Source organism: Xiphophorus maculatus, chromosome 21, assembly GCF_002775205.1.
Source record: "Xiphophorus maculatus strain JP 163 A chromosome 21, X_maculatus-5.0-male, whole genome shotgun sequence".
NCBI lineage: Eukaryota > Metazoa > Chordata > Actinopteri > Cyprinodontiformes > Poeciliidae > Xiphophorus > Xiphophorus maculatus.
Window position 1 is genome coordinate 2,057,220 of NC_036463.1, and position 26,967 is coordinate 2,084,186.

Sequence of the window (26,967 nt, forward strand, 5' to 3'; positions counted from 1 at the left end):
GTTTTAGCACGTCCGCATTTTATTAGTCACATAGACACTTCCGGTGTGCAGGCAACATGTTAGCAGTCGCTGCAGAGCTATTAATATTAATAATGCTTATAGAATTATTCATACGTCCTTAAAAGCTTCAACAACGACACAGGATTTAAGCTGGATGTGAAACTTCAGAAAGAACTCAAAGGTAAATTAAATCATTTATGTGTTCACCATAATGTTATGTAAACCTTTAGTGTTTATATATATATATATATATATATATATATATATATATATATATATATATAGTATCTTATAGATACTAAGTATAAAAACCAGCAACCACAGTCAGAAACTTCACTTTGTTTTTTTTTAATCAATAAACATTAAAGACAAACAGAGACTAGCAGTAATATTCAGCAGCAGGACGTCAGGGTTTGGCTCATTTGTGTCAAGTAAAGCAAACTTTCTTTCAAAAATTCAACAACACAAACAATCAAGAGTGAATATTTCAAGTCAGACAACAACAGGAGGTTCTCCTTGTGCTACAGTTTGGACTGAAATGGTTCCGTGAAGTTTAGCTGAACCGCGTTCCTTATTCCAGATTACTGAATAATCTTTAAAAAATTAGTAAACTCTTCAAATCTCCCCACCAACTCTGATGTTTAGTAAAATTAAAATTTTTCCACTTCGTCTCCACGTCTCCTATCGACATGCACACAGATTTTGGTGAGATTTTTAAAAACACTGATGTATCTGTGGGAACGTGATGTCCAAAGAGGATTAAAAAACATGGTGGACATGTCCTCCTCTGTCCTTCTACAACCTATAAAACAGAACCATTTGTGTTATTTCGTTCACCCAACGTTGTCTTCTACAAAATTTCAATTTTAGTAAGCTTAATTTTATTTCCACCTGCTCTTGCAAGGCTTGTATAAAATTGTTCTGATAGAAAACCAGCAGATTGTGTGAATGCAGATTCTTTTTTTTTTACAAAATGGCAGTTATAAATATCTGGAGTAGAGCAGTGTGGCCTGAGAATCCAGTTTCACCTGTTTTCTCTTATTCTGAAAGATTTAAGGTTGCATACATCATGTTGACTGACAGTCAAATCATATCTTCAGAAAACTTAAATGTTTTCAGTTCATGAATGTAAATGTTGGAAACAGAAGCGCCCAGGATTAAAACATCTGCATCGTCCTGCAGCATCCAAACCCACATGTGAGAGCAGGAGAGCTGAGCGAGTCTTTTTTAATGTAACCTGAATTAGCTTATGTTTTTACAGTTTATCTGGGTAATGTTCATTTTCCAGATGCGTTAATCCCGTCAGCTTAGAGCCAAAGATTGGACCTTTGCCTGAAGGAACAGGAAGTTCTTGTTCTGTTTCAGTTCCTCTGGAGAACCGACAGTGAACCATCTGAGTTAAATCCAGTTATCTGTCCAATTTAAAACAGACCACTGTTTATCTGAGCAAAGCCACAGCTTCAGTCGGAGCGCTGCTGCCCCCTAGCGGACAGGAGTGTACAGTGCGCCTCCCTGTTCCAGGTACTCCAGGTTCTCTGCTGCAGGGAGGAACATGCCGTTCCCAGTGAGCTCTCCAGTCTGCGGTAGGAAGGCAGCCTGGTAGCCAGCCTGGTAGTCGGGGTCGTCCATGCTGCCACTGGACACCAGGGGGAGCGAGTTTTGGTTGGTGTTCAGGTACTCCGGTCTGGAGAAGTTGGTCTCCGCCTCCTGGGAGGACAGCGACACCGGGCCCCAGCCGTCTGTCAGGTCCTCGTAGCTGGGATTGTAGATATCCGACAGCCTGCTGCTGGTTTCACTCCCAGGCTGGTTAACATAAAACATGGCCAAATGGAAAAGCAGTTACAAATACAACATCCTCCACACTGTAGTTGTTTTTGCTGATCCAGACCTGGAAAGTTACTGAAGTTAAAGTCCAGATTTTCCCAGACTACTCAGAAATCCTGATTTATGTAATTTAATTTTGTGGCAACAGTTTTATTAGCTGGTCTTATGGTTTTATAAGGATCAGATTATTGAGACACAAATTCAAATGAAAATCTTGACAGCTGTCTGTATGAGCGGCAGCCATGTTGGATTCTGAGACCCAGCCGGTGAGGAACCTCGGACTTTCCAGGTCAGAATGAAAACTCCAGAAACTCCAGGACTTGTTTCAGGTTGCTGTTCGGTTAGCATCAGAGTTTTTACCGGCGGGATGCAGGGCTCGCTGCCCTGGCGGTTTATCCATTTGTATGGCAGCAGGTATTCATCCGCGTCGACCACGTCGTCATCAGAGCTCAGCAGGCGGGAGAAAAGCCTCCGATCAGACAGACTCGGCAGGTTGCCCTGGGAAACAAGTCAGAGGCAACCAAAACAGTCAAATACACTTTATTATTCCATATTTGATTAGATTCGCTTTTTAATGTTCAGTTACTTAATGAAAAACATTTAGATTTTGATTTGGACTCTTTGGATATATTTTCTGAAACGTAAAGTGAAAACCCAGAATTGTTCTGTTAGTGTTTTATAGTAGGGTCAGGTGGGGGCGGTGGCGTACCTGTATGACCAGGTACCTGGACGGGTCCCGGGCCATCTGGGAGAACTCGCCCACCAGCTCTCTGAACCTGGGTCTGCTGGACGGGTCGATCATCCAGCCTGCAGGGAGACGGGGACAACACACTACCATGAGGAAACAGCCCAGCCAGCCTGCAGCGCCACCTGCAGGGTCAGCTCTTACACTTCAGGATGATCATGTAGACTTCGATGGTGCAGATGGGAGGCTGCGGCAGCCGCTCCCCGTTCTCCAGCACCGAGGCGATCTCCTTGGCCGGGATGCCGTCGTACGGTTTGGATCCAAATGTCATCAACTCCCAAACCGTCACACCTGCAGAGACAGGAGTGACTTTAGCTTGGTTAGCCTAGCCTAGCCTAGCAATAACACCGCACAAAAGGAAAAAGAACAATTTTCTCATTTTCTGCAGGAACACACTTAGCCATTTATAGTTAGAATGACTCGTAGCTGTCCTGTCAACGGACTCGTCTACCTGATTTGTGGACCTCAGGTAGATAAAATATCACCTGAACTTTGACCCCAAATCCCAGATGAGGTAGAAAGGAGGCTTCATGGATGGAGAGCAGAGAGAGAAGGAAGAAGTTCAAGTTCCATCGATCATATCCCCTACTCCAACATCTTTCTGACCTCACAGCCAACCAGAGGTTTAAAGACGAGCAGCAAAAGCAAATGAGGCGGATTAGCAGAGTATGCTAACGGATGGAGTCATCCAGGATGTGTTGCTATGTTACTAATGTTTCTGGTGCCTGGATGTGGAGCTGTTAGGGTGCAACAGTCTCCAGTCAGAGGGTTCTTCAGATTTGTGGCTTGACTGACTGCTACTGGAGCTCCATAAATGAACGTCACGTGCTTTCAACGTAAGATGGGATTTTAGCTAAACTAAGAGCCCTAAGTTTTAATTTTTAGTAATACAAATCACTCATTCTAATTTCAAACAGGAAAACTGGTAAGATTTCCATGATCAGATTAAATATAATCAGGAATAAATCAATATAATCAGGGTTACATGCTAACACTGATGTTCAGCATCTGTTCAGTGTACAAAAATCTCACTCTGGTTTGAGTCTCAAGCATTTAACATTTTGAACAAGAGATGATAATGTGCAACCAATATTCACTAATAGTGTAGAAGTATTTTATTCAGTCTAAATCCTCTGGCTGTGCGGTTTCAGATGTTTAAACCGGCTAACAGGAAGCAGAGGGTGAAGGCAGGTAGGTGGCGCTGTGGGGACGATTCCTCACCGTAGCTCCACACGTCGCTCTGATGGGTGTAGGTCCACTGGAGGATCGACTCCAAAGCCATCCACTTAATGGGAACCTGCTCACAGAGATGCAGCAGTGATTCATCTCTGACATGTTTTCAGTCCGAACAGCAAACAGAAACCAGTCAGGCATTGCCATGGCACCTTTCCTCCGTCGGCTTGGTATTCCTTCTCGTCAGCCGTCAGCAGCTTGGACAGACCGAAGTCTGTGATCTTGACGTGGTTCGGGTTTTTCAGCAGGACGTTCCTGGCTGCCAGGTCGCGGTGCACCAGGTGGCGCTCTTCCAGGTAGTTCATCCCCTGAACCAGCAGGACACAGTGTGTCATTTAACAAACCAGAACTAACCGCTAAATAGATAAATAAATATTTGAATTCCATTATTTTGTCCAGCTTATCATGAAATGTTGATTTTAACTTTAAGTCAGTGTTGGGAAAAGTTCCCCAGACCGTGTGATCCAGAACAACCCAAATTCACTCTAATCTCCTGACCCAGTTTACATTTTCCCAGCATCTAAACATTTCAGACGGGACTGAAGAGATTAACAGTCCTTCATCCTGATGCGTTCAGGTTAACGAGCCTCAGCAGGATTACCGAGCGCCGATGTTCCTGGCTCACCTTGGCGATCTGAACACACCAGTTCAGCAGCCACTGGCCACAGATTCGCTCCTGGTGCTGCCGGACGTAGTCCAGCAGGCAGCCGTACGGCATCAGCTGCGTCACCAGCTGCACGGCCGACGTCAGGCAGATACCCAGCAGGCGGCAGACGTGAGGATGGTCCACGCTCGCCATCACGTACGCCTCCTGCAGGGAAACCCGCAGAGTCACAAACACCAACAGTCCATGAATATCACACAGTCATCAGGTCATATTTAATAAAGAATTAAAACCTGCAGCGTCAGAAACACCGATGGTCCATAAACACAACGGCAGAGCAGGTCAGAAATATCATCTGGTCATCTTTAATAAATAATTACTTTATAAAATAAAACACAGTTTGATGCTATATGTAAGAGTCATATTCACTTCATTAATAATGAACTATTTGTGTACATAAATATGCAGAGAAATACAAAAGTATGAATTGTTTTAGTTTAATAGTCGATAAACAGAAGAACTCTGCAGATATTTAGCTGGTCAGATATATTTACTTAATTAAAAAGTCCTTTATAAATCTACAAAGTAAGAGCTATGATGTGATGTGGAATGTTTGTTCCAAAACTAATAAATACTGCATTATTTTAAAAATGTATAAAGTAATTTTAAATCAGAAATTCACTTTATGAAACCACAAAATAACATTAATTTGTTCATATGCCATATTAATTCTGATTTATGCAACAATATTAAAACAGAGATGGCAGAAAGACAAATAAATATACATTTTATTTATCTTTTTGCTCTTTTTTCATCCTTTGATTTTTGAATTTAGCAAGTGAAAATTGTCCTAATTGAGTTCCCTTTACATCCAAATGTCTGCACTTGCTAACATTTTCTGACCGTTTACTTTTGAACTTAATATTAATTCTGAAAACATTTCAATACAAATCTCAGTTTATCCAAATGGTTACTGCTACGCTTCACCTTCTGTTTTGTGACAGAAGTTTTCTGTATTTTCTATGTATTATTGTCCAGTTTAACATGTTCAGAGGTATTGTGGCTTAACATCCATTCCCATCAATCACCCTTTAACTGTGAATGCTACATATGCAGCATATTGTCATATGATAGGAAACAGCAGCTCTTAGAGATGTGCTGCACGGATGAGTCCTACATTGATGTATAACATGATCTCTGATGGTTTGAAATGAAGGACAGAGGCAGGAGAGTCCATCAGGAAACTGTTGAATATCATGTTTAAAGAATCCCAGCCAGAATGTAAATCCATTAATATTTCTCTGCTAATGAATCACATCAGCCTGTGGGATCAGCGGTAAGCTCTGGACTGGTTTGTGATTAACGATGAGAAAATCTGGGCAGAAACAGAAACAGTAATCCTAATAAATACTGGTGCTGTCCAAAGGGAACAGACCCAACATCCAACTGAACCTTGTTCTTTCTGTTCAGAAGAGCCAACACAGTTAAAGACGTAACACACAAGACAAGATGAAGGTTGGAGTCCCACCACAGCTCTTGAGCAAACCGAACCAGAAGAGAAGCAAAGCCTTACGTCCAGAACTTCCTGGTTGACTTTCGGTGACGTAGCCTCTCTCAGAACTTTGATAGCGACTGGGATCCGGATGTTTTCTCCGTCAGGGTTCCATAAACCCTGAACAGAGAGGTATGAGGTCAGTTATTTCATCATCTCAGGAGGAGAGAGTTTCTAACAAGGTCTTCTGCTTTCAGCCATCGCTGGTACCTTGTAGACTGTCCCAAATGCCCCGGAGCCCAGAACTCGGTCCTTCTTGAATTCCGTCTCCTTCAGGATTCTCAGGAAGGCCTGATTGGGAGCCTGACCGCTCGGAGTCAACGGCTCCACCAGCTGCAACATGTCCAACAACATCAGACACAACCAGCTTTGGAGTCAGAGAGTTTGTCTCCGTTTGACATTCTCCAGTCACTTCCAACGCCAGAGTTGTGTTTTAAGAGTGACGCTCACCTCCTTCTCTTGGAGCAGGCGGCGTATTGTCCTCTTCCGTTTGATTCGCCGGCGCCGTAGTAGAACCACGATGAGCAGCGCCACAATTACAGTGATCAGGAGTCCACTGACTAACCCCACTGCCAGAGAGGAGTGGGAAACGATATCGCTGGTGGGAAACAAAGAGACCAAAAAACAGATGTGTCAAAAAAATGGTCGGGTTTACACACTTTCTTATCCATACTGAACGAAATCATCATGTGAACTTCCAGGGTCATTTACATCGACATAAACAGATTAATTCCTGATCAATATGATGTCATTATTTCTATCCTGCTCAACGACTCACAGGAAGGTTGATTGGTATGAAGAAGGCTAAGCTAACCCAACAGACTGATGCTATGTTTGGACAGAGCATTGCTAATGGATTTGGTGTTGATGTGTAAATTATTATTATTTTTTATTTTCTCTGCAAAGAAGTTGGTAAGTTCACTACAGATCCTGTTAGTTCAGGTGGTTCAGTTCGTCAACCAGTCGACTGTGGCAAATAAACTCAGCATTGTTGATGTTTTTGTTTATGATTCGCTCATGTTTTGCTGTATTTGTAGTTTTACCCTCTGCAGCCAGACAGTCCAGGACCAGAACACCTGCAGACACAAAGACAATAAAATAAACCTTCACTTATTTTCTCTGCTGGTTTAAACTTCTCATGATGAAGAGGTTTTACCCTTGGGTGCAGTTCTGATGACACGGCTGGCATTGACCCATCTTATCTGCATATTTCCAGATCAGAGTGTCTCCGTCTCCCAGTATGCCGTGAGGACAGCGAGGGATGCATTGGGGGCCATCTTGAAAGTGTGCACTCTTGGAGCAGTTGGCTGGCCCCTGCACAAAAAAGGGTTTAATACTCAGAGATAACAGAAATTCATGCAAAGCATTTAATTCAAATTGCAACAAATTATGGCAAAAGGCCAGTTTATGGAGTCAAAGAGAGTTTCATCTCAGACGAAGATGAGGAATACTTTTTGGATATGCAGTGTTTCTCCTGTGAGTAAATGGATTCTGAATTAAAATGTAAAAGCTCTAATCTTTCAGACATTGGTTGAGTGGATGTGAACTCACCGGACCGTAGCAGGTCAGGCTGTCAGTCTGCACCAAACACTCCTGGTGACACTGAACACACCTGCCATCCACCTGGGCCTCTCTGGGTTCACTGCACCAAGAAACAAAACAAAACAACTAAATTCATGCAAAACAAAAAAGTACGTAAAAAATAGTAAAATTACGTCAGAACTATAGCTGATGTACAGACTGCAGGTCTCTCACCCCTGCAGCAGGTTGCAGGATGCCACACAGCGCCCCCCTCTGTCCACATGCAGACAGGAGACACACATTGTGGGCCCCGGGCCCCAGCAGCCATCCTCTGAGCACTCGTTGTTGCAGGTTTGATTCTCAGTCCTGGCGTCATACTCTATGCTCTGGTCCTCAGACCGGAACAAGCGCCTCCAGTTGATGGTGTTGGCGTAGCGCAGCTGCAGCGTGTTCTTCAGGATCACATTCCCAGCGCTCACCTCCTTCAGGGAGCGCAGACCGAGCCACTGCAGATGACTCACCTGAACCACCACAAAGCTGAACCCTCTGGGAGGAAAACATCACTGTTGGTCCACAGCTGGGAAAACTACAGATAGAAAGAAACACGGAAACTCACCTGGAAAACGTAGTTCTTCCTCTGATAATTTCCAGGTTCTGGAACACCGACAGAGACGTCATGTTTTCAGGCCACCACATGATCACCAGATAACCTGCGACACCAACAAGCTGAACTCTGAGGCTGGTTTCTGCAGACATGTTTCTGATCTAATGACAAAGCTAAGAGGAAAACCTACCAGTGATTTCCTTCACTGTCGTCAGGTTCCACAGATGCTCAGGATCCATCGTCCCGATTTTGTAATGTGGATCCCTGGAAGAACAGCCGTTACATAATCACAGACATCAGAGCAGGATATTCAACCAGAATCAACACTGGACAAAAAGTCATGTACAGTTTTCAGTTTGGACAATTAAACTCTGTATTTCTGAATCATATATTGTTTCTCATGTTGGCATCAATCAAACATTCGATTATGAAGCTTGGTAAAACTTTGGTCATCCTGTTGAACGTGACATGAGAACTCCTGGACTCATTTATGGCTTATTTTCTGAACCAGAGCAGAACCCAAACACTGATCTGTGGCTCACCTCCATTCAGACTAATAACTCTTACTGAATCCATTTGCCTGGATTAATCAGTTGGAAGGAGCTTTCATTTTCAAGATGCAAATTTAAGAGGAGCCTCCGATGGACTGGCGACCTGTCCAGGTTGACCCCTGGAGATCGGTACCTGACCCCTTCCTGACCCCACAGAGGGTCAGAATGATGGATGATGGAAGGACATAAATGTAAGAAGAAAAGGTGAAAATGTCCTCACCCTTCAAAGGAGTTCCTGTTGAGGATGATGTCGCCGTTGATCTTGGTGCAGTTGCTGAAGGACCTGATGTTGGTTGAGTTGACAGCAATAGTGTTGCTCAGAGACCCGATTCCAATTCCATCACACACTGCAGAAAGGACAAGAACAACTCTGGGAATCTGCGCAAGTATGTGTGTGTGTGTGTGTGGGTCGGTCTACCTTTGGGACAGACTCCGTCGCATGGCTTGCAGCTTCGTTTGCCATTCTCATCTACCTCAAGCATTCCTGCACTGCAAGAGCGAACACATGCGCCCTCTGTCACCACGTAGTTACCTGTGAACAAAGACAAACATTAAGGCAACATCAGAGACTAAACAACGGGCGACTTACTGACAGACGTTTACCAGCTGCAGGACAGATCTAATCAAGCTGCATTTTCAGGAACCTCAAACATCGTCACATAATCAGTTCTTCATCTGAAGTGAACTATTTCTACATGTAACACTCTGCAGTATACAGAGGCCACTGAAGTCTGGATGATCTGATATGAATATGTTTTTTATACTTACTAGGGCATTCCTTGACACAAGCGGCTCCGAAAGTGTACTTGATGTTGGGGTTGTCCACCACCTGGTGGCTGACGATGTCATAGATTTTCGGCGGAGGACAGGTGTCCTTACAGGTTCCATCATCGTTGAAGTCCCTGCAGGCCTGCACAAAGAAACGAGGAACAAATGGAGTTAGAAACTAAATGAAACCAGAATAAAAATGAAACAAAGACTGAACATGAGCCGCATGTCTGTTAGCTAAACAGTAGAACGGATCTTTGTGACTCACAGGAAGCAAAACTCTTTGGAACTGTTGAGAAGGTTATGTCTGAGCAGAAAATTTTTTATAAAAATCTCAATGAATTTCCACCGGTGATAAAGAAAAGTTCATTCCAAAGCCCAGATAGGAAAACCCACTCACTACCTCCATGATGAGCGCCTATGTTCTTGTTCTTCTTCTGGCTTGTGACTTTTAGACCAAAATACATTGTTTACACTTTTTTAGCTGATATATTGAATATAACCTGGATCCATCCATGATCTTCTACTTAATCCAGGTGAAGCCCAGATTTCCCTTTGCCAGTCACTGGAGTCAGCTCTTCCTGGGGGCCAGACATGGGTGAAGGAACATAGACCGGTAAATCAAGAGGTAAATTTTTTTGACTCTGCTCTTTTTTCACCACAACAGGCCAGTACAGCGCTGGCTTCACTGCAGACGCAGAACCAATCCACCCATCAGTCTCATGCTCAATTTTCCCTTGTTTGTGAACAAAACCTCGAGATATTTCAGCTCTTCCACTTGGGGCAGGACCTCGTCCCTGACATGGCGAAGGCACTCTGCCCTTTTCTGGTCAACACTCGGTTGCAAATCCCTCCAGTTTAAACTGGAGATCACGTTCTGATGAAGGCAGAAGAACCACATTGTCTAGATAAAGCCGATCCTCAAACAATAGATTCTTAAGGTCTGTGCCTAGAAATTCAGTCCATAAAAGTTGCGAACAGAACAGTTACAAGGGGCAACTCTCAGTGGAAACAAGTCTTTTTAACCTCTCCCAGCTCTTGCACCAGTCTAAACCTAACAGCCTGAATCAGAGGACCTGTAACCTCACCCTCCTGCAGTGACCTCACAGCTGAACACATTCTCCAAGTCCATAAAGCACCTGTAGACGGTTTGGCTGAACTCCCAGGCTTTTCCAAGTAATTATGGAAATCAAGAATATTAGTTCATGTGGTGATCAGTAGCAACATTCATGGAAAAAGTCATTGAAGTCAATAGTACTTTTACATGAAATGTGATTATGATCATCTGATACGGACCAGACAGTCTGTGGCTCTGGGTCCGGTGCAGCCGCCAGCACAGTGTTCGTTGCAGCAGTCGATGGGTTTGGGACCGCGGCACCTCCTGTTGCACTGCTCGGCACACAGCAGCTTGGTGACTAACGGGGTCAGAGGCAGATTCATAAACTCACTCAACACAAACAGCCAGGATGGTGGAATGTAAAAGAAACAGTGGAAGACTTTACATTTCTGGCAGTGACCTGGTCCGGGTGCCCAACACGACCCATTAACACAGCCGGGGTCACACTTCTGACCTGCAAACACATTCATGTTACCAACAACGTTCTGCCAGGATGAGAACATTAATGAATATTTTAGAAATGTTTTCCATACATTGGCGTTCAAACGCGTGTGGTATGAGGTTCATGGTGGGATTACTGGTTTTATCCACGATATCCCACCAGTTGATGGTTTCTATGTTGCACAGCAGAGGGTTGTGGCTGACCTTCACTCCTCCTGACAGAATCTCTGTTGGAGGCAAACAAACCGTAACAATGAATTTCTGTAAAAATATAGGTTTCACTCAACAACTGAAAAATTATTCATGATGCATTTCAGCCATTTTAAAAATACATTCAGGATGAACAAGAGACTGAACATGGAATCAGAAACATGACAGCAGACACTAGATTAGATGCCGAGTCGATGTTTCCATCCTTGAACATTGAACAAGAACCTAAACAATCTGGAGGTTTATTCATGAATGTGAAATTTCTGACCAGAGCTTTTTCTTTTTCACTAAACCTTTATGATTCTGTAAAATATGTTATGCATAAATTTGTTAACCAGCCACCAAAAAAGTCCAGCATTATGAAACCATGCGTTCACAGCAGAGGTGTGACTCAACCAAACCAATCAAGGTGAACGTCGTACGTCATCAGGCACAAAGTGCCAAGGAGCGGTCTGTTTCCTGCTGTCAGATCTCAATGTTCTGTTGAAAGAAGACTTTCAAACGATCCTGCAGCTCCACCCACTCAACCAGCTGCCAGGAACTCCAACTGACAAACCTTTATTTGCGCAATCCTGTGGGTTTTAAAGCTCCTCCAGCATGCCTTGTCCTACACATTTATGACACATCAGCTAATATTCCCTCAGCTACAGACTTTCTCTGCAGTTTCTGTTGGTTTGGGACACATCTGTAATGTTGACCCTTCTCCTCCTGATTGGTGACACTTGCTTGTGTTTCTAACATCGTCCAGAAGCTGCTCCACCCACCGGTCAGGTTGCTGAGCTGCAACTGCTTCAGGCCAACCTGGTAAACATCTGGTGATGACGGGTTCTTTTGGTAGTTGGACATGACTAGCAGGGTGAAGTTGCCCTCGTAGAGATTCTGTCCTCGGATCAGACGCAGATTGACCAGAGGGATGGTGGACACCTCGTTCATGGCGATCAGGACGTAACCCCCAACTTCCTGGATGGACTGAAGAGGCAGAGAGAAAGAGCTGAAGACCTGAAAAACTATCCAATAACCTTCAGCCGAGGCATTATGACAGGGTTTACATTAATAAGTCTGTTCAATATGTTATAAGAAACAACTGGAAGCTCAAATCCCAAATTAATGATCACATTTAAAATAGGTTTTATCACAAAAGATTGTTTCTTGAGTTTAGGAGCCTTTCTGTGCCTGAATGATTATTCATTAGAGAAACAGATGAACTACTGAACAAAGATCAGAGGAACATCTGCTTGGAATGAAAACAGAGATGATGTTTGGATCAGGAGCTTTGTTTGCATGTCAAAACCTTTCAGAAGATAAAAATGTAAACCTTAAAAGAACAAAGGACTGAAAGTGACGTGATCAGTTTGACATGTCAGGTGTTGCAGCGTCTTTAGAAACTTTATCGGAGTTTGATCAGAAACATGTCCATCCGGAGGAAAACCAGCGGCGCCTGACGTAGCGTGATGACGTAACATGGACCGGACTCACCTGGAGGAAGGAGAGGTCCTGGTTCTCCTGGGTGTAGGTGATCTCCAGGTTCTCCAGAACCACATTGCAGCCGGAGTACATCTTCTTCATTTTGAGGTAGTGATTGTCCAGCATGGTCATCTGGTTGCTCGTCCCCTGGCACACTGAAAGCAGACACAGAGTTCACTGCAGTTCCTCTACTGGCCACTGAGTGGTGCCGTTTCCCCGGTAACCATGGCAACACAGAGTTTAAGGAGAAAAGATTCAGTTTTAATCTGCTGCAAGATTAAAATCTGAGTTAGAATAATTTAGTGAGAAATTTACTGCAGCATCAAACTTCTGCTCTTAGAAAATTACAGGCAGGTGATAATTCAGAGACTTAAAAAGTATTAGCTCTGTTTTAGATTTTAAAATTAATTATTTCTGGTTAAAAACCAAATATTAATATGAAACAAACTAAATTTCTCTTTATTATGGGAATCCAAATATCCAATTTCATCCTCACTCTTCCTCATTCTTCAGACGCGTGCCGATGTTTTACGGTTACACCCTCTGAGTTGTTCAGGTGAAGTTTCCACTCAGACAATTAAAGGAGCATAAAGAGACGAGGCCAGAGGAGTGGCACATCCCAGTAGCAAAGGCTTAGAGGAGTTGAACAAGTCAGAGAGGAATGAAGCTCTGCAGGCTCACGTCTCTGTTAGAAACAAACTGGCAGCTCAGGAGTCAGAGGTCAAGGGTCGGTAAGATCTCTGAGTGGGTTCTGCTTCTGAACGGTGAACTGAAATCAGTTCCTGTCTCTGAGCAGAACGACTGACATTTTGCTCTGATACAGCCACACAGATCAGATCGAACCATTTCAGGAAGGAAGGAAGCCATGTTGGAACATCAACAGACTCGGCATCCTGATGACAGTCAGAACCAATCATTAGGCCAGAGATCAGAATCAACGAGTTTTACTTTTATCAGCTCTGAACTGGGATCAGCAGTACATTTTTTGAAACTCGTTAAAAGCATCAGAACTAAGAACTTCCACCAATTTCTATCCTTAAATGCATAAACTGAAAGTAAAAATCAGATGCAGGTGAGAAACTTTAGCTTTATTTTTTCCCATTAGGTTTCAAAACGACGTTTCTAAGCAGTCAGGCCTAAAAAAACTGGAAATCAGAAAAGTTGAGACATTTCTGCTGGGAAGGTTCATACCACAGCTGGCTGTAACTAAATCTAAAGGACAAATAACTGAATGATGGTCTGTTCAGGTTAAAGGAGGAGTTATTGATGACTGGAGGCAGATCGGAGCTGATGGACCCCCGGTTTAATTCTCCCAGGGCCCCGCTGACCTTTGGGCCCCGCTGACCTTTGGGCCGGCCCTGGACGGTCCGTCCACCAGATGAACCAACGTGTGTCCAACACTAACAGCTCAGAGATGAACGGCGGTTTGTTCAGATGTTTCTCCCTGATGAAACTGATGAGTCTTTCCTCTGAACTCTGATTGGCTGACTTCCTGCTGTGATGTCACAGAAACAACACAGCTGAGCTGGGAGTGATCCTGATTGGCTGCCGGCTGGCTGAGGGGCCGTCCCATTGGTCGAAGCCTCATGGGGAACGCTCCACATCTGGACTCAGACGTAATGACTTTTCTTATTTATTTATTTATTTCCATCTCCATCCCTCCTTCTATCATCTATCTTGATCCTCTTTTTTCTTCAGGCTTTCCATCTATTTTCACTCCTTCATTCTTTTCCTTCCAATCTGCTTTCAACCCTTCTTCCTGTTTCTCTTTCCTCAGTGCATCTCCATCTGTCCATCCGTCCTCCCACTCTCCTCCCAGCTGTCTCTCTTCTCTCCCACTTGTTTATTCCCATCCCTACATCGAAGATTCCCAAACATCCTTATTTTCCTTCTCTCCTCAACATCCGTCTGCTTTCATTCCTCATTTCTCCTTTTCTCAGAGTCTCTTCTTCAAACCGGTAACATCTCCAACCTGGAAGGTTCATCAGAATTCCCTCCTGCCGAATCGTTCAGTTATTCCAGAGGAATCGGTTCATACAGGCTGACTGCAGGCGTCTGGTCCAGTTTGTGTTGATTTCACACGGTTCTGTACAGAATCACAACCAGAACAGAACCGGACCAGAACTCGGCCAAAACAATCAAACATGAGAGGAAGAGATAGATGAGCTCAGAGAAACTTCAGCCATGAAACGGACCGTTTCCTCCATGGCAAACTAAACTAGTACAAAAATATTAATTATTATTATGTTTTTTCTTTTGTGGATATTTCTAAAGTAACTGAAACAAAAGTGAATAAAAACCATCATTTTAAAAATGTGCCAAAGCAAATGTGGCGACAAGCTAAAATATTCTGAAAGACGATGAATCTGATCATGTAAATCCACAAAGCAGCAGTCAGGGAACAAAATGCCATAAATTCCTGCATGTTTTCATCTCTGGATGTAAAACGACAAGATAAACTGAATGTTTAACGATCCAAGCCGACCCGTCAGCTTCCAGCTTCAGATTTCCAGACCATTGTTAAAATACTGAGGATGGTTCTGCACAGACGGAGTCACATGGAAACAACAAAAACTTCTTTCCTTCCTGTTTTCTATATTTGCTGGTTTTATTCCCTACAGTGTGATTTTTCCAAAACTAAAGTGTAGTCATTGTTCTCTGAGTGGCTGTAAATTCTGTAAAGTGCCAGATAACTCAGTCAGCAGCTGCAACAGAAACATCCCTGTCGGGTTTGAATAGAAAACTCAGTGGGAGGTGAAGTGTGGTGATAAACAGTTTGTTTGTTCAGGAACAGGTCGGGCCTGTCTGCGTCTGCTGCAGCTCCTCTGAAACCCGACGCAGGCTGAGAGTTAAAGATAGAACCGAGTGACGGAAAAATTCTTCATGAGAAACATTACAGTCACAAACTAAAGACTAAGAGTTCATATTCATGTTCAGCTCCATCAGTGCAAAAACACAAAACCATAACAAGTGTTTAGTTACACATAATGCATGATTCAGAGGATTTAACAGCAGGATCATTATAGCATTACTTAGACAATATAATAACACAGTTGACCTTCAGTTACACCCTGTTTTGTCCATTTTAATGTAATTATGCACAATTATAAAAACAATGAAGCTGATGTACCAAAACAGGAAATATCACTGGAACATCCCAAAGCACAGCTCAACATTTCATCTGATGTGTCAATAAGAAATCTTGATGGTTTTCTATTCGTCACTGAACTTCATATTAACAGTTTTTCTGTCTGTGCTGCAAAATGAAACTTTTTAAACTCCTTCCTCTTTTCTGAAACCCTAAAAGTCAAAATTTTCCACGCAAAGCGAAGAACTGAGGCAGACGGACCAAAATGCGTCACATGTTGGTTTAACACACTCCGTTCTGTTATCACATGTGAATCTCTGCTTGTTTTACTCGCTGCCATCAGATTAGTGGAAATGAACGTTCCTGAAACTCTCGACCTGCAGCAGATCACAATCACAGCGCCGGCCAATCAGAGCCAAGATGGTTCAGCCTTTTTCTCAAAAAACACAGGAGATGGAGGTAGAGATAAGAATCACACACACGCCTACACACACACACACCTGCAACCTGCACAGCACACTTTCTCTCAAAACTCCTGTTTTGGTTCTGCTGGAGGAAATGTTCTGCTCAGACAGACGTGTGTCAGGACGATTAGATTATCAGTAATCGACCAGCTGATTCCTCAACATGCCTTCTTTGTTCAGCCTGAACTGAGCCTCCCTGTTTGTGACACACTGAGCCGCTCAACCCATGAACCCAAACCGAGTCAACAAGACCTGAACATGTCGACCCAAAGACTTTAGACCCAGAAACAAGTTTAGATCCAAACAGGTTCTGGGAACAGATGCTGTTCCTGGAAAGTTGCAGTCTGGACATTGTAGCTTTTCTCCTGACTTTAGGATAAATTCCTCAGGATTTTAACCTTCAACTCTTCGTCTGCTTTTCATTCCTCATCTGTTTCTAAACCGATGATGATAAACAGAATAAACAAGGATGGATTCTCTCAGTGAAACTGCTGAGTGTGGATCTGAGGAGGTCGGAGTACCAGGAGAAAACCTTTAGATGCTCAGAGAGAACATGCAAACTCCAGGCTGGGATTCAAACCCACAACTTTCCTACTGCAAGGCATCAGTAACAACAACTGATCCACCAAATATGAGAGTTACTAATTCAATAAATCCATAACTTTCACCAAATTCAACTAAAGCAAGACGACTGGACCTGTAGACGTTTGTCTTCACGGCTCATTATGAGGCTTAGAAAACCTGAAACTATTTCAAATAAACATCAACTTTAAGAACCGAACAGAGTGCAGAAAGAAAACCAACAAATAAAAATACAAACTTTTCATTAATGGGAGAAACGATCTTGGTTTCATGGATAATTAATCCATGAAACCAAACCAGCAGAACAGAAAAACCTTTAAATGTAAAAGAAACTGTTAGGATCTGGGGAAGGCTGGTTGGGGCGTCTCTAGTTTCTCCACCAGGGGGCATCCTGGGACCTTCCGGAGGGCGTGAACCTGGAGCGGCACACCTGCTGCCACTTACCATTGTTTGGAGGGGTTTATCAGGACGGAGCCGCCGACACTCCAGTGCCAGAGTGTTAGCCTGTGATGGTACTATCATTGTTGCTCACCTCCGACCACCTATTCTCCAAGTAACCTCCTTTTGTGCTGCCTTTTCCTAGATTGTTTCCGTGAAGCCCTGAGTATCTCCGAACTTCTACGAACCGGATCCCTTCGGGCACCTGTCAGAGGTCTCCCTCCATCCACCTGTCCGCCCTCTACAGAAACTCACGCTCTCGTTCCAGCTTGCAGCTCCGGATCCTAGCGGTTCACCTCTCCGTGCTCTGACGAGCTCACCGGCAAGTAGGTCTCTGGCTGGACTGCATTCCCACGATCTCTGAACCCCTCTTACCTGTCTTATTTCCACCCAGAGATCCAGAACCACACAGACGAGCACCAGTTCCGGACCACCTTTGTACATACCTGTTTGCACAGTATTAAATAAATCACCTTTACCGTTACCCGTCTCCAGAGTGTGTTCTGCGCATGTGGGTTCGAAAGATTGACCTCATCATGACAGAAACCAGCAGATTTGACCTGTAAAGTCATTTTTTCTCTAAACTTTGTAAAATTGAAAGCATTTTCTGATTTTCTGTGGTATGTTTCTAAAAAATCAAAAAGGATTCATTGATCTTTGCAACAAGCCGCCTGACTCCCCCTCCAGAGGAAGACTTCTGTCTGTAATAAACAATCTGTGCTCCTCCATTGCCGTTTGGCAGGTTGAACCTGTGATTGAGCAGAAACCTCCTCATGTGGATCCTGTTTGTTTTTCAGATGGAATCAGTGAGAGCTGCTGCCTGCCTGGACCTGCAGCTCCGTGTTTCTGTCTCCGTTTTCCTTCCTGCTCATCGACTTCGCAGCTTTTCCCTCCAGTCCTGATCTTACAGGCTGTTTGATGGAGCAGAGAGTGGAAAGTGGCTCGATGGCAGCAGATTATTTTTGACTGGAAACCTTAAAAAGTGTCTCTAATGAAAGTTTGCTGACATGGAATCGATAGTTTTACGCTCCGACCGCCTGCAGCTCCAATCAGTGGAAACGTTTGTCGTTTCAAATCGTTCTGGTTTTAAACTGCAGTTAAAAGCTTTTATTGATTCGTATGAGAGGCAAATCGACTGAACTCGGCTCTGACCTTCCAGATGAACTGATTCCAGAATCATCTTTAAAATCCACCAGCAGGATTTTGTTAAGTTTTTACTCATTTCTGGTTGGGTTTAACACACAGCTGAGGCTGTAAAAACAGATTCAAAAAATAAACAGAAAGTCTTCAAGAGAATCTATAAAATACAAAAAGCCTAAAGATCCAATAAAAACCCGGATCATTCCTGGAGTTTATGACTGAATGACTCATAGATCAGTTTATTGTGTTTAAAACGTTTTTCTATAAATGTTCATGAACTGAAAAAGAAGCCAAACAAAATCCAGGAAATCCGAACAAATCCACCGAGAACCAGGAACCTGAGCTGGTTCCAGAAAACTACAAAAATCTATTTAAGTGAATAAAATGTTTTTTATGAACCTCAAAAAAGCAGCACTGAATAACGGAGTTCATTGTGGTTTGAATCTAAACCAAAATAACCATCATTCTGATTTTCTTTGTCGTCACAGACATTTCTCCTACTTTAAATAGGACAATGAGTTCAGATGAGTCTTTGAAAAGTAACGACTGCATGTTGTTCCCCTCAGTATGTCTGCAGGTTGGTGACCTTGACCTCTGACCCTCGGTGTTGGACTGAGACAGAGATGTTCTCTGATCAACAGCTGAGAATCTGCAAAGTCAGATTCAGTCTCAGCTGATCCGACCCAGAAAAACACTCAGAGCTGCTTCATCCTGCAGGATGGAAGCTGCAGCTCCATGACCTTTGCTCCTGAAGGTCACAGCAGGTCGAATAGGAAGCGGGTCGATTTCCCTGAACAGAACCGGGCAGAAGAGAACCTGTTGGAACATCAGCAGCTAATCACTAAATCTTCCCTGTGTGGATCGTGTTTGACTTGTGTGAGCGGTGTGTGTGTTAGCGGGGTGTGTGAGCGGTGTGTGTGTTAGCGGGGTGTGTGTGAGCGGGGTGTGTGTTAGCGGGGTGTGTGAGCGGTGTGTGTGTTAGCGGGGTGTGTGTGAGCGGTGTGTGTGTTAGCGGGGTGTTTGTGAGCGGTGTGTGTGTGTGTTAGCGGTGTGTGTGTGTGTTAGCAGTGTGTGTGAGCGGTGTGTGTGTTAGCGGGGTGTGTGAGCGGTGTGTGTGTTAGCGGGGTGTGTGTGAGCGGGGTGTGTGTTAGCGGGGTGTGTGAGCGGTGTGTGTGTTAGCGGGGTGTGTGTGAGCGGGGTGTGTGTGAGCGGTGTGTGTGTTAGCGGGGTGTGTGTGAGCGGTGTGTGTGTGTGTTAGCGGTGTGTGTGTGTGTTAGCGGTGTGTGTGCCTCGCCTGCAGCGCTGTGCGCGGCTCGGAGCGAGACGCTGCTTGTCCTCGGCCTGCAGCTCCGTCTCTCTCTGAGGAAAATTCCAGCATCGGTTTCATCCTGACAGTTAAACCGTAAAGCTGCGTTTCCTGAACACAGCAGCTTCCTAGAGCAACCGGGTCGGGGTTCTGCTGCAGAACCGGGTCGGGGTTCTGCAACAGGCAGATTAGCAGCCGTGACCTCTGACCCAGTGCGTGTCGCGGCAACATGGATCCTGAAAAACTCCGCGGTCACGGCTGACGAAGAAAACTCTGCAGGGTTCAGGTTTCCATGACGACTGCAGCTTTAAGATAACACCGAGGCTTCAGTGAATTCCTCAGAGTCATCATCATCGTCATCGTCATCATGGCTGTGAATTGACCCGCTGCAGGTTCTGCTGGTCAGCAGCTGGATTAATCCTGAGTCTCCGAACCTCAACATGTTTCAACGTTTCAATATTCTGCCTCAAAAGTCCAGATTTATTTCACAAGGCAGGAAAATGTGTAAAAATGGGAGTAAAGAGCAGAAAGAAGAGGACTGGAAGCTGCAGCAGCAGAGCGACGGTGCTGCAGCAGAGCGACGGTGCAACAGCAGAGCGACGGTGCTGCAGCAGAGCGACGGTGCTGTAGAGTGACGGTGCTGCAGCAGAGTGATCAGTGTTGTATAAAGTACTGAAAACTCAGAGTCAAGTAAAAGTACAAGTACCTCTCCAAAATACGACTTTGGTAAAAGTCGAAGTCACTGACTGAAATGTTACTTGAGTAAAAGTCTTAAAGTATCTGAAACTTCTTGTACTTAAGTATGGAAAGTACTGTAAAAATGGATGTACTCAAGTAATGTAATGAAAAGTACAAGTAAAAAGTAAAACAAGGCAAGTTTGAATGACATTTCTTATATTTTGGTAAACTTGTCAAATACACTTAAAATAATGTACCCAACCAAGTGCAGGCAAAATGAAACCTGCTAATAAATTGTTCCAGTTTTAAAGAGTAGCACATGTTAATGGTTTGTGGTTTTGAACTCGCATGCCTTTCCTATATTCGTTGAATTTAGTCTAAATTGCTATCGCTATGGCTTCTGTCCCCCATTGAACTAGGGTGACCAGACGTCCTCTTTTTCCCGGACATGTCCTACTTTTCAGACCTAAAAAGATGTCCGGGGGAATTTGAAAATTGTCCGGGATTTTGGTCAATTGCCTCAAAACACATTACATAGCTTACAGTGCATTATAGGGCACGACGCTGCGTGTCACGTAATCCCTGAGCCGCGTCAGTGCGGGCAGCACTCTTCTCTGTTCGACCCTCCCCACCCGCCGGCTGCAAGGTGTTCTGATTTCTGATTTCCCCAACACTGGGAGAAGCTAAGCAGGTGTATCCTATTGGAGGTGATGAACAAGCCCAGGCAAGCAGGCTACGGACTTTTATCGGTAGCCTGCTTGCTACTTGCTAATCAGTAGGTGGGATCAAAACACTTTGTTTCTCTCTCTCGCTTTTTTGTAACGAGTAACTAAACCACACATTGAAAATGTATCGGAGTAAAAGTACGCAATTAAGTTCGGAAATGTAGTGAAGTAAAAGTGAAAGTCATCAAAGATTTCCATACTCGAGGAAAGTATGAAGTACTCCAAACTATACTTAAGTAAAGTAGTGAAGTATTTGTACTTTGTTACTATACAACACTGCACCAAACCCTGAACCCACTGGGTCTGGTTCTGGCTAGCCCGCCACTCTGATCCACAGATCAGAACAAAATAATCCCACCGGGGCGTTCAGCTTCTTTAGCTGAAGATCATTTTTATAGATTTTAATCTGAATCTGTTTTTGTTCAGAAACGCTGCAAAACGACACAAAACAGAAACATGAAGAACTGAACAGAACATCCAGCATCACAGAAACACGACAACAAGGTAACAAACTGGGACCCAACAGGAGAAAGACACAAAAAACTCATTAAAGACAAAATGTGTCAACGTGGAAACCACAAAGAAACCAAATCCAGGAAGAGAAACTAAATTAAACACAAAGTCTTAAAAATAAAACTGACAAAAAGTTTTAAAAAATAAAACTTCAGACTTCAGGCCCAAGAATCCATGTTAGCAGATAAACTTTTCCTCAGACTGATCAGCTGACAGACAATAAATTAAATTAGTAAAGTTCACTAAGCCCCGCCCCTTCTGAGCCACGAGCCAATCAGATCTCCAAGATCCACCAGATCAGCTGAATGGTTTTTCTTTTTCCCTTTCAGTTAAAAAGTCCTGCTCTTTATGCCAACAGCGTTGCTATGGTTACCATTTAAGGTTTTCAGCATGTGTCTGTTTTCAGTTGACAGCGGCCCCAATGAAAAACAAGCACAAACACACACACACACACACACACACCCCTACATAAAGCCAAGGTCCTTCCAAAGAGTCAACACACACACACACACCCACACACACACGCACACACACACACACACACACACACACACGCACACACACACACACCCACGCACACACGCACACACACACACACACACACACAGGCTGTCTGATCCTTGGATCTTCAGCTCCAGACTCAACAATCAGACTTTTACTGAAGTTCAGGAACAAAAAACAAAAATCCTGATAAAAGCAGAAAGTGAAGGTTATTAACGCCTCACTCAGTTTAACATTAATGATTTTAATGTTGAACATTTTCACTAACATAATAAAACCAGATCTGTCTCCATGACAACACAGTTTGTCTCATATTTCTCTCTATTTGCTGTAGTTAATTAAAGAATCGTTCCGGGTCGTTGAGCCACTTCAGGTTTTATATTTCAGGTGAATCCATTTTTACCTCAGACTCCCAGCATGCATTGCGCCACACAACGTTCTGGACAGCAAGCTAAGCATGATGAGTGTTTCTCTAAGTGAATCACATGTCTGGTCATATTTCAGAGGGTTTATTGTTAATTATTTTAATGTTGTGAGTCGATGTAAAGGCCGCGCCGTCCCTTTAAGAAGCTGTTCTGGAAGGAGGATCTCAGTCTGAGTCAGTCTGAACTTTCAGAGCCAAACTCCTGCAGCTTCTGAGTCATTTCTGCTCCTGATCCAGAACCTTCACAGACCAAACCGGAACACAGCAGATCCATGTGTTAGAACGGCCTAGTCAAAGTCCAGACCCAAATCCAGCTGAGAATCTGTCACAAACTTTAAAACAGATATGAACAGACATTCTCCATCTGAGTTTATGAAGCTTTACAGAGAAAAATGGGCAAAAGTTTTTGGTCTGCAGACGTAAAATCTGGAGGTTAAAACAGAATCAGTGATAAAAATATTTACAAATATATTTTCTTTACTGTATCTAATATTATCTGTGTTGCTTCGTCTCATAAGATCTTATAAAACAGCAAAACCTTCTGATTGTAACCAAACATGGAATAATCTAAGGGTGTGAATAATTTTATATTTAGTCTGAACTTCAAAATGTCTCGAGATGCATCCGGCATCCTCTAAAACCTCAACAGGTTAAAATAACTTTTATTTCATTTCTGGAAAACCAGAAGTTTCTGGAAAATGTTCTGAACTTTCCAGACGTTCTGCTGCTTGTTGATCAGCCAGGATTTAACTTTAAACCGTCTTCCTCCTGAACGTCCTGCAGGAGAATTTCTCTGGATCCTAGGAAACACAGATAGCGGTCCATTCAGAACCAGAACCGTCCTGCTAACTGAATATCTGCCAGACAAAGACTTGGTCCTGTCAGCTGCCTCTCAAACAGCAGAGCTCAACGATCCTCATTGCTCCCTGATTTCAGCCGAACTGATTCCATCGCAGCGAATCGTCCTGGTTTTATTCTCAGACGATGACGAGGATTCAGTTCCTCCATCTTCCTCTCACTGATCATTTCAGCTTTAAATAATGAAACATCTAAAGGCTGAGAGTTTCACCAGAGAACCGCTGAGTCCAGATCAAACCCAGGAGACCATCGAGTTGGACCCAAAGAGCCCAAACGATCAGAACATTTAAATCCTGGAAGAAAACCCGGTTCTGATCCGAACCCTGACGCTCAGACGGTTCTCAGAACGACACAAACTGAAAGACCAGATTCATCCTGAATTATAAAACTGATCAACCAGAAAACAAAACTTTTTACTTTACATCAAATCATCTGATAAAATGATTCTTATTCAGGAAGACGTAAAAATTTACCTTAAAATCAAAATATGCAAATAAAAATAAATATCAAAAAACACGTTTGAGTTCCTCTAAACTTTCAGCTTCAGTTTTATTCATGAAGTTGTAATAAAATGTAAATATCAGCAGAAATAACAATATTTCTGTTAAAAACATCAAATTTCTCCTGAACTCACAGCAACAGATTAAATTCACTTTGATTTAATTATTCACTAAAATCTTCATCACTAAAAGTTTCACAGAATCTGAAGGATCCGAGACGTTTGGTCCTGAAAAGATGTTTCTGTTTATTAATAATCCAGACATGGATCAGAAAATCTGATCTGATTTTTCTTTCATTCAGAGAAAAACTGAAACATCCTCAGATTCATTTAAATCTGTTTTATTCTCCGATGTTTGATCCTCTATCTATTTAAACTGGACCCAATCAGAACCGCTGGGTCGGGTTCTGTTGGTTTAGTTAATCAGAACCTGGAGAACCGCAGAAACAAACCAGCTGTAGAGGAAATAAAGTGATAAATGTTTTCAGAGGCAGTTTAATGTCTGAGTCAATAAATGATTATTTATTTTAAATAAATATTTTAAATGTATTTAGAATAAAAGTTGGTTGATTCACAGTCTGGAGGTCAGAACTGGAACCTGGACAGATTCTGATCAATAATAATAACTGATAAACTGATAACAACCTGCAGATAAACTTTATCAGCCAGAAACAACAAACTGAATCTCCAGAGAAAATTTATTTTCTCCTGAGAAAATATCTGAGAATCCAGTGGAAATAAAAAGTGAAGCTGAAGTTTGTTGAGATTCTGGATCAGAACCAACAACAGAAACGACTTTAATTCTTTAAGATCCTCAACATGAAGCAGATTTTAAAGTTTCTGTCTGAACTTTTATTAAATCTGATCATCATTTCTTTACAGTTTTACTGCAGACATTTAAATCTTGTTTTAAAGGTTTCATCTCATGTTGGTTCTGATCATAAAATGATCTAAAATCATTTTCAGTTTTAGAGAAATTATTTTACAAACCATTTAATTTATTGAAATAAATGTTTCATATTATCAGAGAAAGGAAATATAAACAGAACTTTTCTCAATAACAAGTTTGTGGAAATAAACCTGAACTCAGTGAAACTGCAGAAACATGAAGGGAACAAACGACGGAACCTGTCAGAGCAGAACCGATCCCGATCAGAACCAGAGTTTGAACCCGCAGCCTCACCCTTTCTGTCCGGGTCTGTGCTGCTGCAGCGGCTGATGCTGAGCAGCAGCAGCAGCTGCAGCAGCGCCGCTCCTCCGCGCAGAAACTCCATGAAGACGGTCCGGTTAGAAACTAGAGTCCGGCAGGTCAGACTGCTGCTCCATGCGCCGAAGGTGTCAGAAGTCCTCGCAGCGCTCTCATTATATAAGGTAGAGGGGCGGGTCCTCAGAAGAGGGTCGGGCCAGAAGAGGATGGCAGGACAGGGAATGTCAGAGTTTTCTTCACCGACAAAATATCGAGCCAGCAGCGAGATTTTCGGAACAGTTCTGAAATCCGATCCCCGACTTCCGTCATTTTCTCAGACCAGGCCTCAAATGGGAGAGCCAGCATGGTTCTGAATACACCACAGTCCACATTGAAAGCCTCCAACACAAACAGGTCTGGGGAATTCAGGCTCTCGCCCCTCCGTCTGCTCGCCCTTAAGGACCAGCGCCCAGATTCTGTAGTTTTCGATTCCCACACTGCGCTGAAAAGAATTTGTCCCTTTCCAATTTCAGTATCGGTTGGGAAACACCGTCTTCTGGTTTTCTTTGCAGATCGAGGGTCAGCCTCATCTTCTCTTGTATTTCGCTCTAAGACCAATTCCATATCTTCATTGGCACGAGGAATTGCGAGCCTTAGCACTGCCCAGTCATTATAGGTGAGGCTGCATGTATTTGATATTGGTGAAAGCTCCTCATCCTTGTCCAGCTGGTACAGGTAAAGCTCTCCGATCTCATAACGGAAAACATAACCCCATGACCCCCATAGACCATGAGGTTTTAAAGACCAGTCTGCCTTGAGGGATCCAAGTACCGGGCTCTGCACACGACACAGATAAAATTTCGATTTCTTTGGGGCATCCGCTCTAAGCCTGGAGTTGTCATAGATGGATATCGGGGTCTCGCATAGAAGAGACGTTCCGCCTGTCACTATTTCTCTTTTATCAGCAGTGTTTGAGGCAGATGCATCAGGCGACGAAGGTGAGCTTACAGGTTTATCCAACACTGGGCCCAAATCTGGTTTCACTGCGATTGGGATCTCATATACAACAGCACGTTCTTCTTCTTGTTCAGCAAGCAAGTATTTGTTCGTTAACGGTGTTGACTTCATCATCTTAGCGAATGTCTTAGGGCTAGGTAACTTCGAATCCGTATCAGCTGATGCAGAGGAGGTAGGTCCATTTTTCTCAGCAGCAGGATGAACTCGTTTAGTTCCATTCATTGTAAAGTTCTTGAACGACTCTTACAAGTAGAGTGCTTGATTTTTTCCGACATTACTTATAGCAGAAACACTAAAGGCCGAACCCCTTGTCTCTGTTTCTATTGGCTAATTCAAACCCCCTAGAGGTCAGAAGGTGAAGGAATAACAGGTGTCGTAACAGATGGAGTGGGGGAGGGGCGGATATTAATACCAATTAATGATTAGGGTCATAAATCACTCATCCATCAAACTCAGTTCTTTAATTGTACTATTTTTAAAACACATAGTGGGAACAACAGTTGGCGTAACAGGTGTGTGTGGGGGATGGGTGGGAAAGGGTGGGGTGGAGGTGGGGGTGTGGGGGTGAAGGGGGGGTGGATATTAATAGCAATTAATGATTAGGGTCATAAATCACTCATCCATCAAACTCCGATTAAAATTTGACAGAAGGGTGCCCATGTAGTCTCTCTTATGAATATTTCATTAATATCTAAAAACAGATAAAAAATATACAACCAGATAAAAATGAAGATCAAAAGATTTAATAAAGTTTTTAGTTTCTTTATGGACATCAGAACAGATGAGCACAGCGCCACCTACCGGCCATGAAATGTCCAGCAGCTGCTCAGTTTGAAAACTTAATAAATTCAAATGACTGGCAAGAAAAATATGAATTTCTGAAAATAAAGTTATGAAACATTTATAAAAGCTGA

The 26,967-nt window shown here is 43.2% G+C and overlaps 1 protein-coding gene across 1 annotated transcript; it reads right to left on the bottom strand.

The window, feature by feature from the left end:
• Positions 1-327: 327 nt before the first annotated feature.
• On the bottom strand, positions 328-25,463 carry LOC111606142 (melanoma receptor tyrosine-protein kinase-like). Its single transcript, XM_023325867.1, has 25 exons — positions 25,034-25,463; positions 12,647-12,789; positions 11,935-12,139; positions 11,053-11,187; positions 10,905-10,973; positions 10,699-10,817; positions 9,403-9,544; positions 9,053-9,166; positions 8,855-8,981; positions 8,274-8,347; positions 8,096-8,189; positions 7,714-8,025; positions 7,510-7,600; positions 7,115-7,272; positions 7,002-7,034; positions 6,409-6,556; positions 6,169-6,291; positions 5,980-6,078; positions 4,428-4,613; positions 3,955-4,110; positions 3,791-3,866; positions 2,714-2,860; positions 2,534-2,631; positions 2,185-2,322; positions 328-1,803 (listed from the first exon to the last, which is right to left on the bottom strand). The coding sequence occupies exons 1-25, from the start codon at positions 25,122-25,124 to the stop codon at positions 1,483-1,485; spliced, it is 3,399 nt and encodes a 1,132-aa protein (XP_023181635.1). The 5' UTR covers positions 25,125-25,463; the 3' UTR covers positions 328-1,482.
• Positions 25,464-26,967: the final 1,504 nt, after the last annotated feature.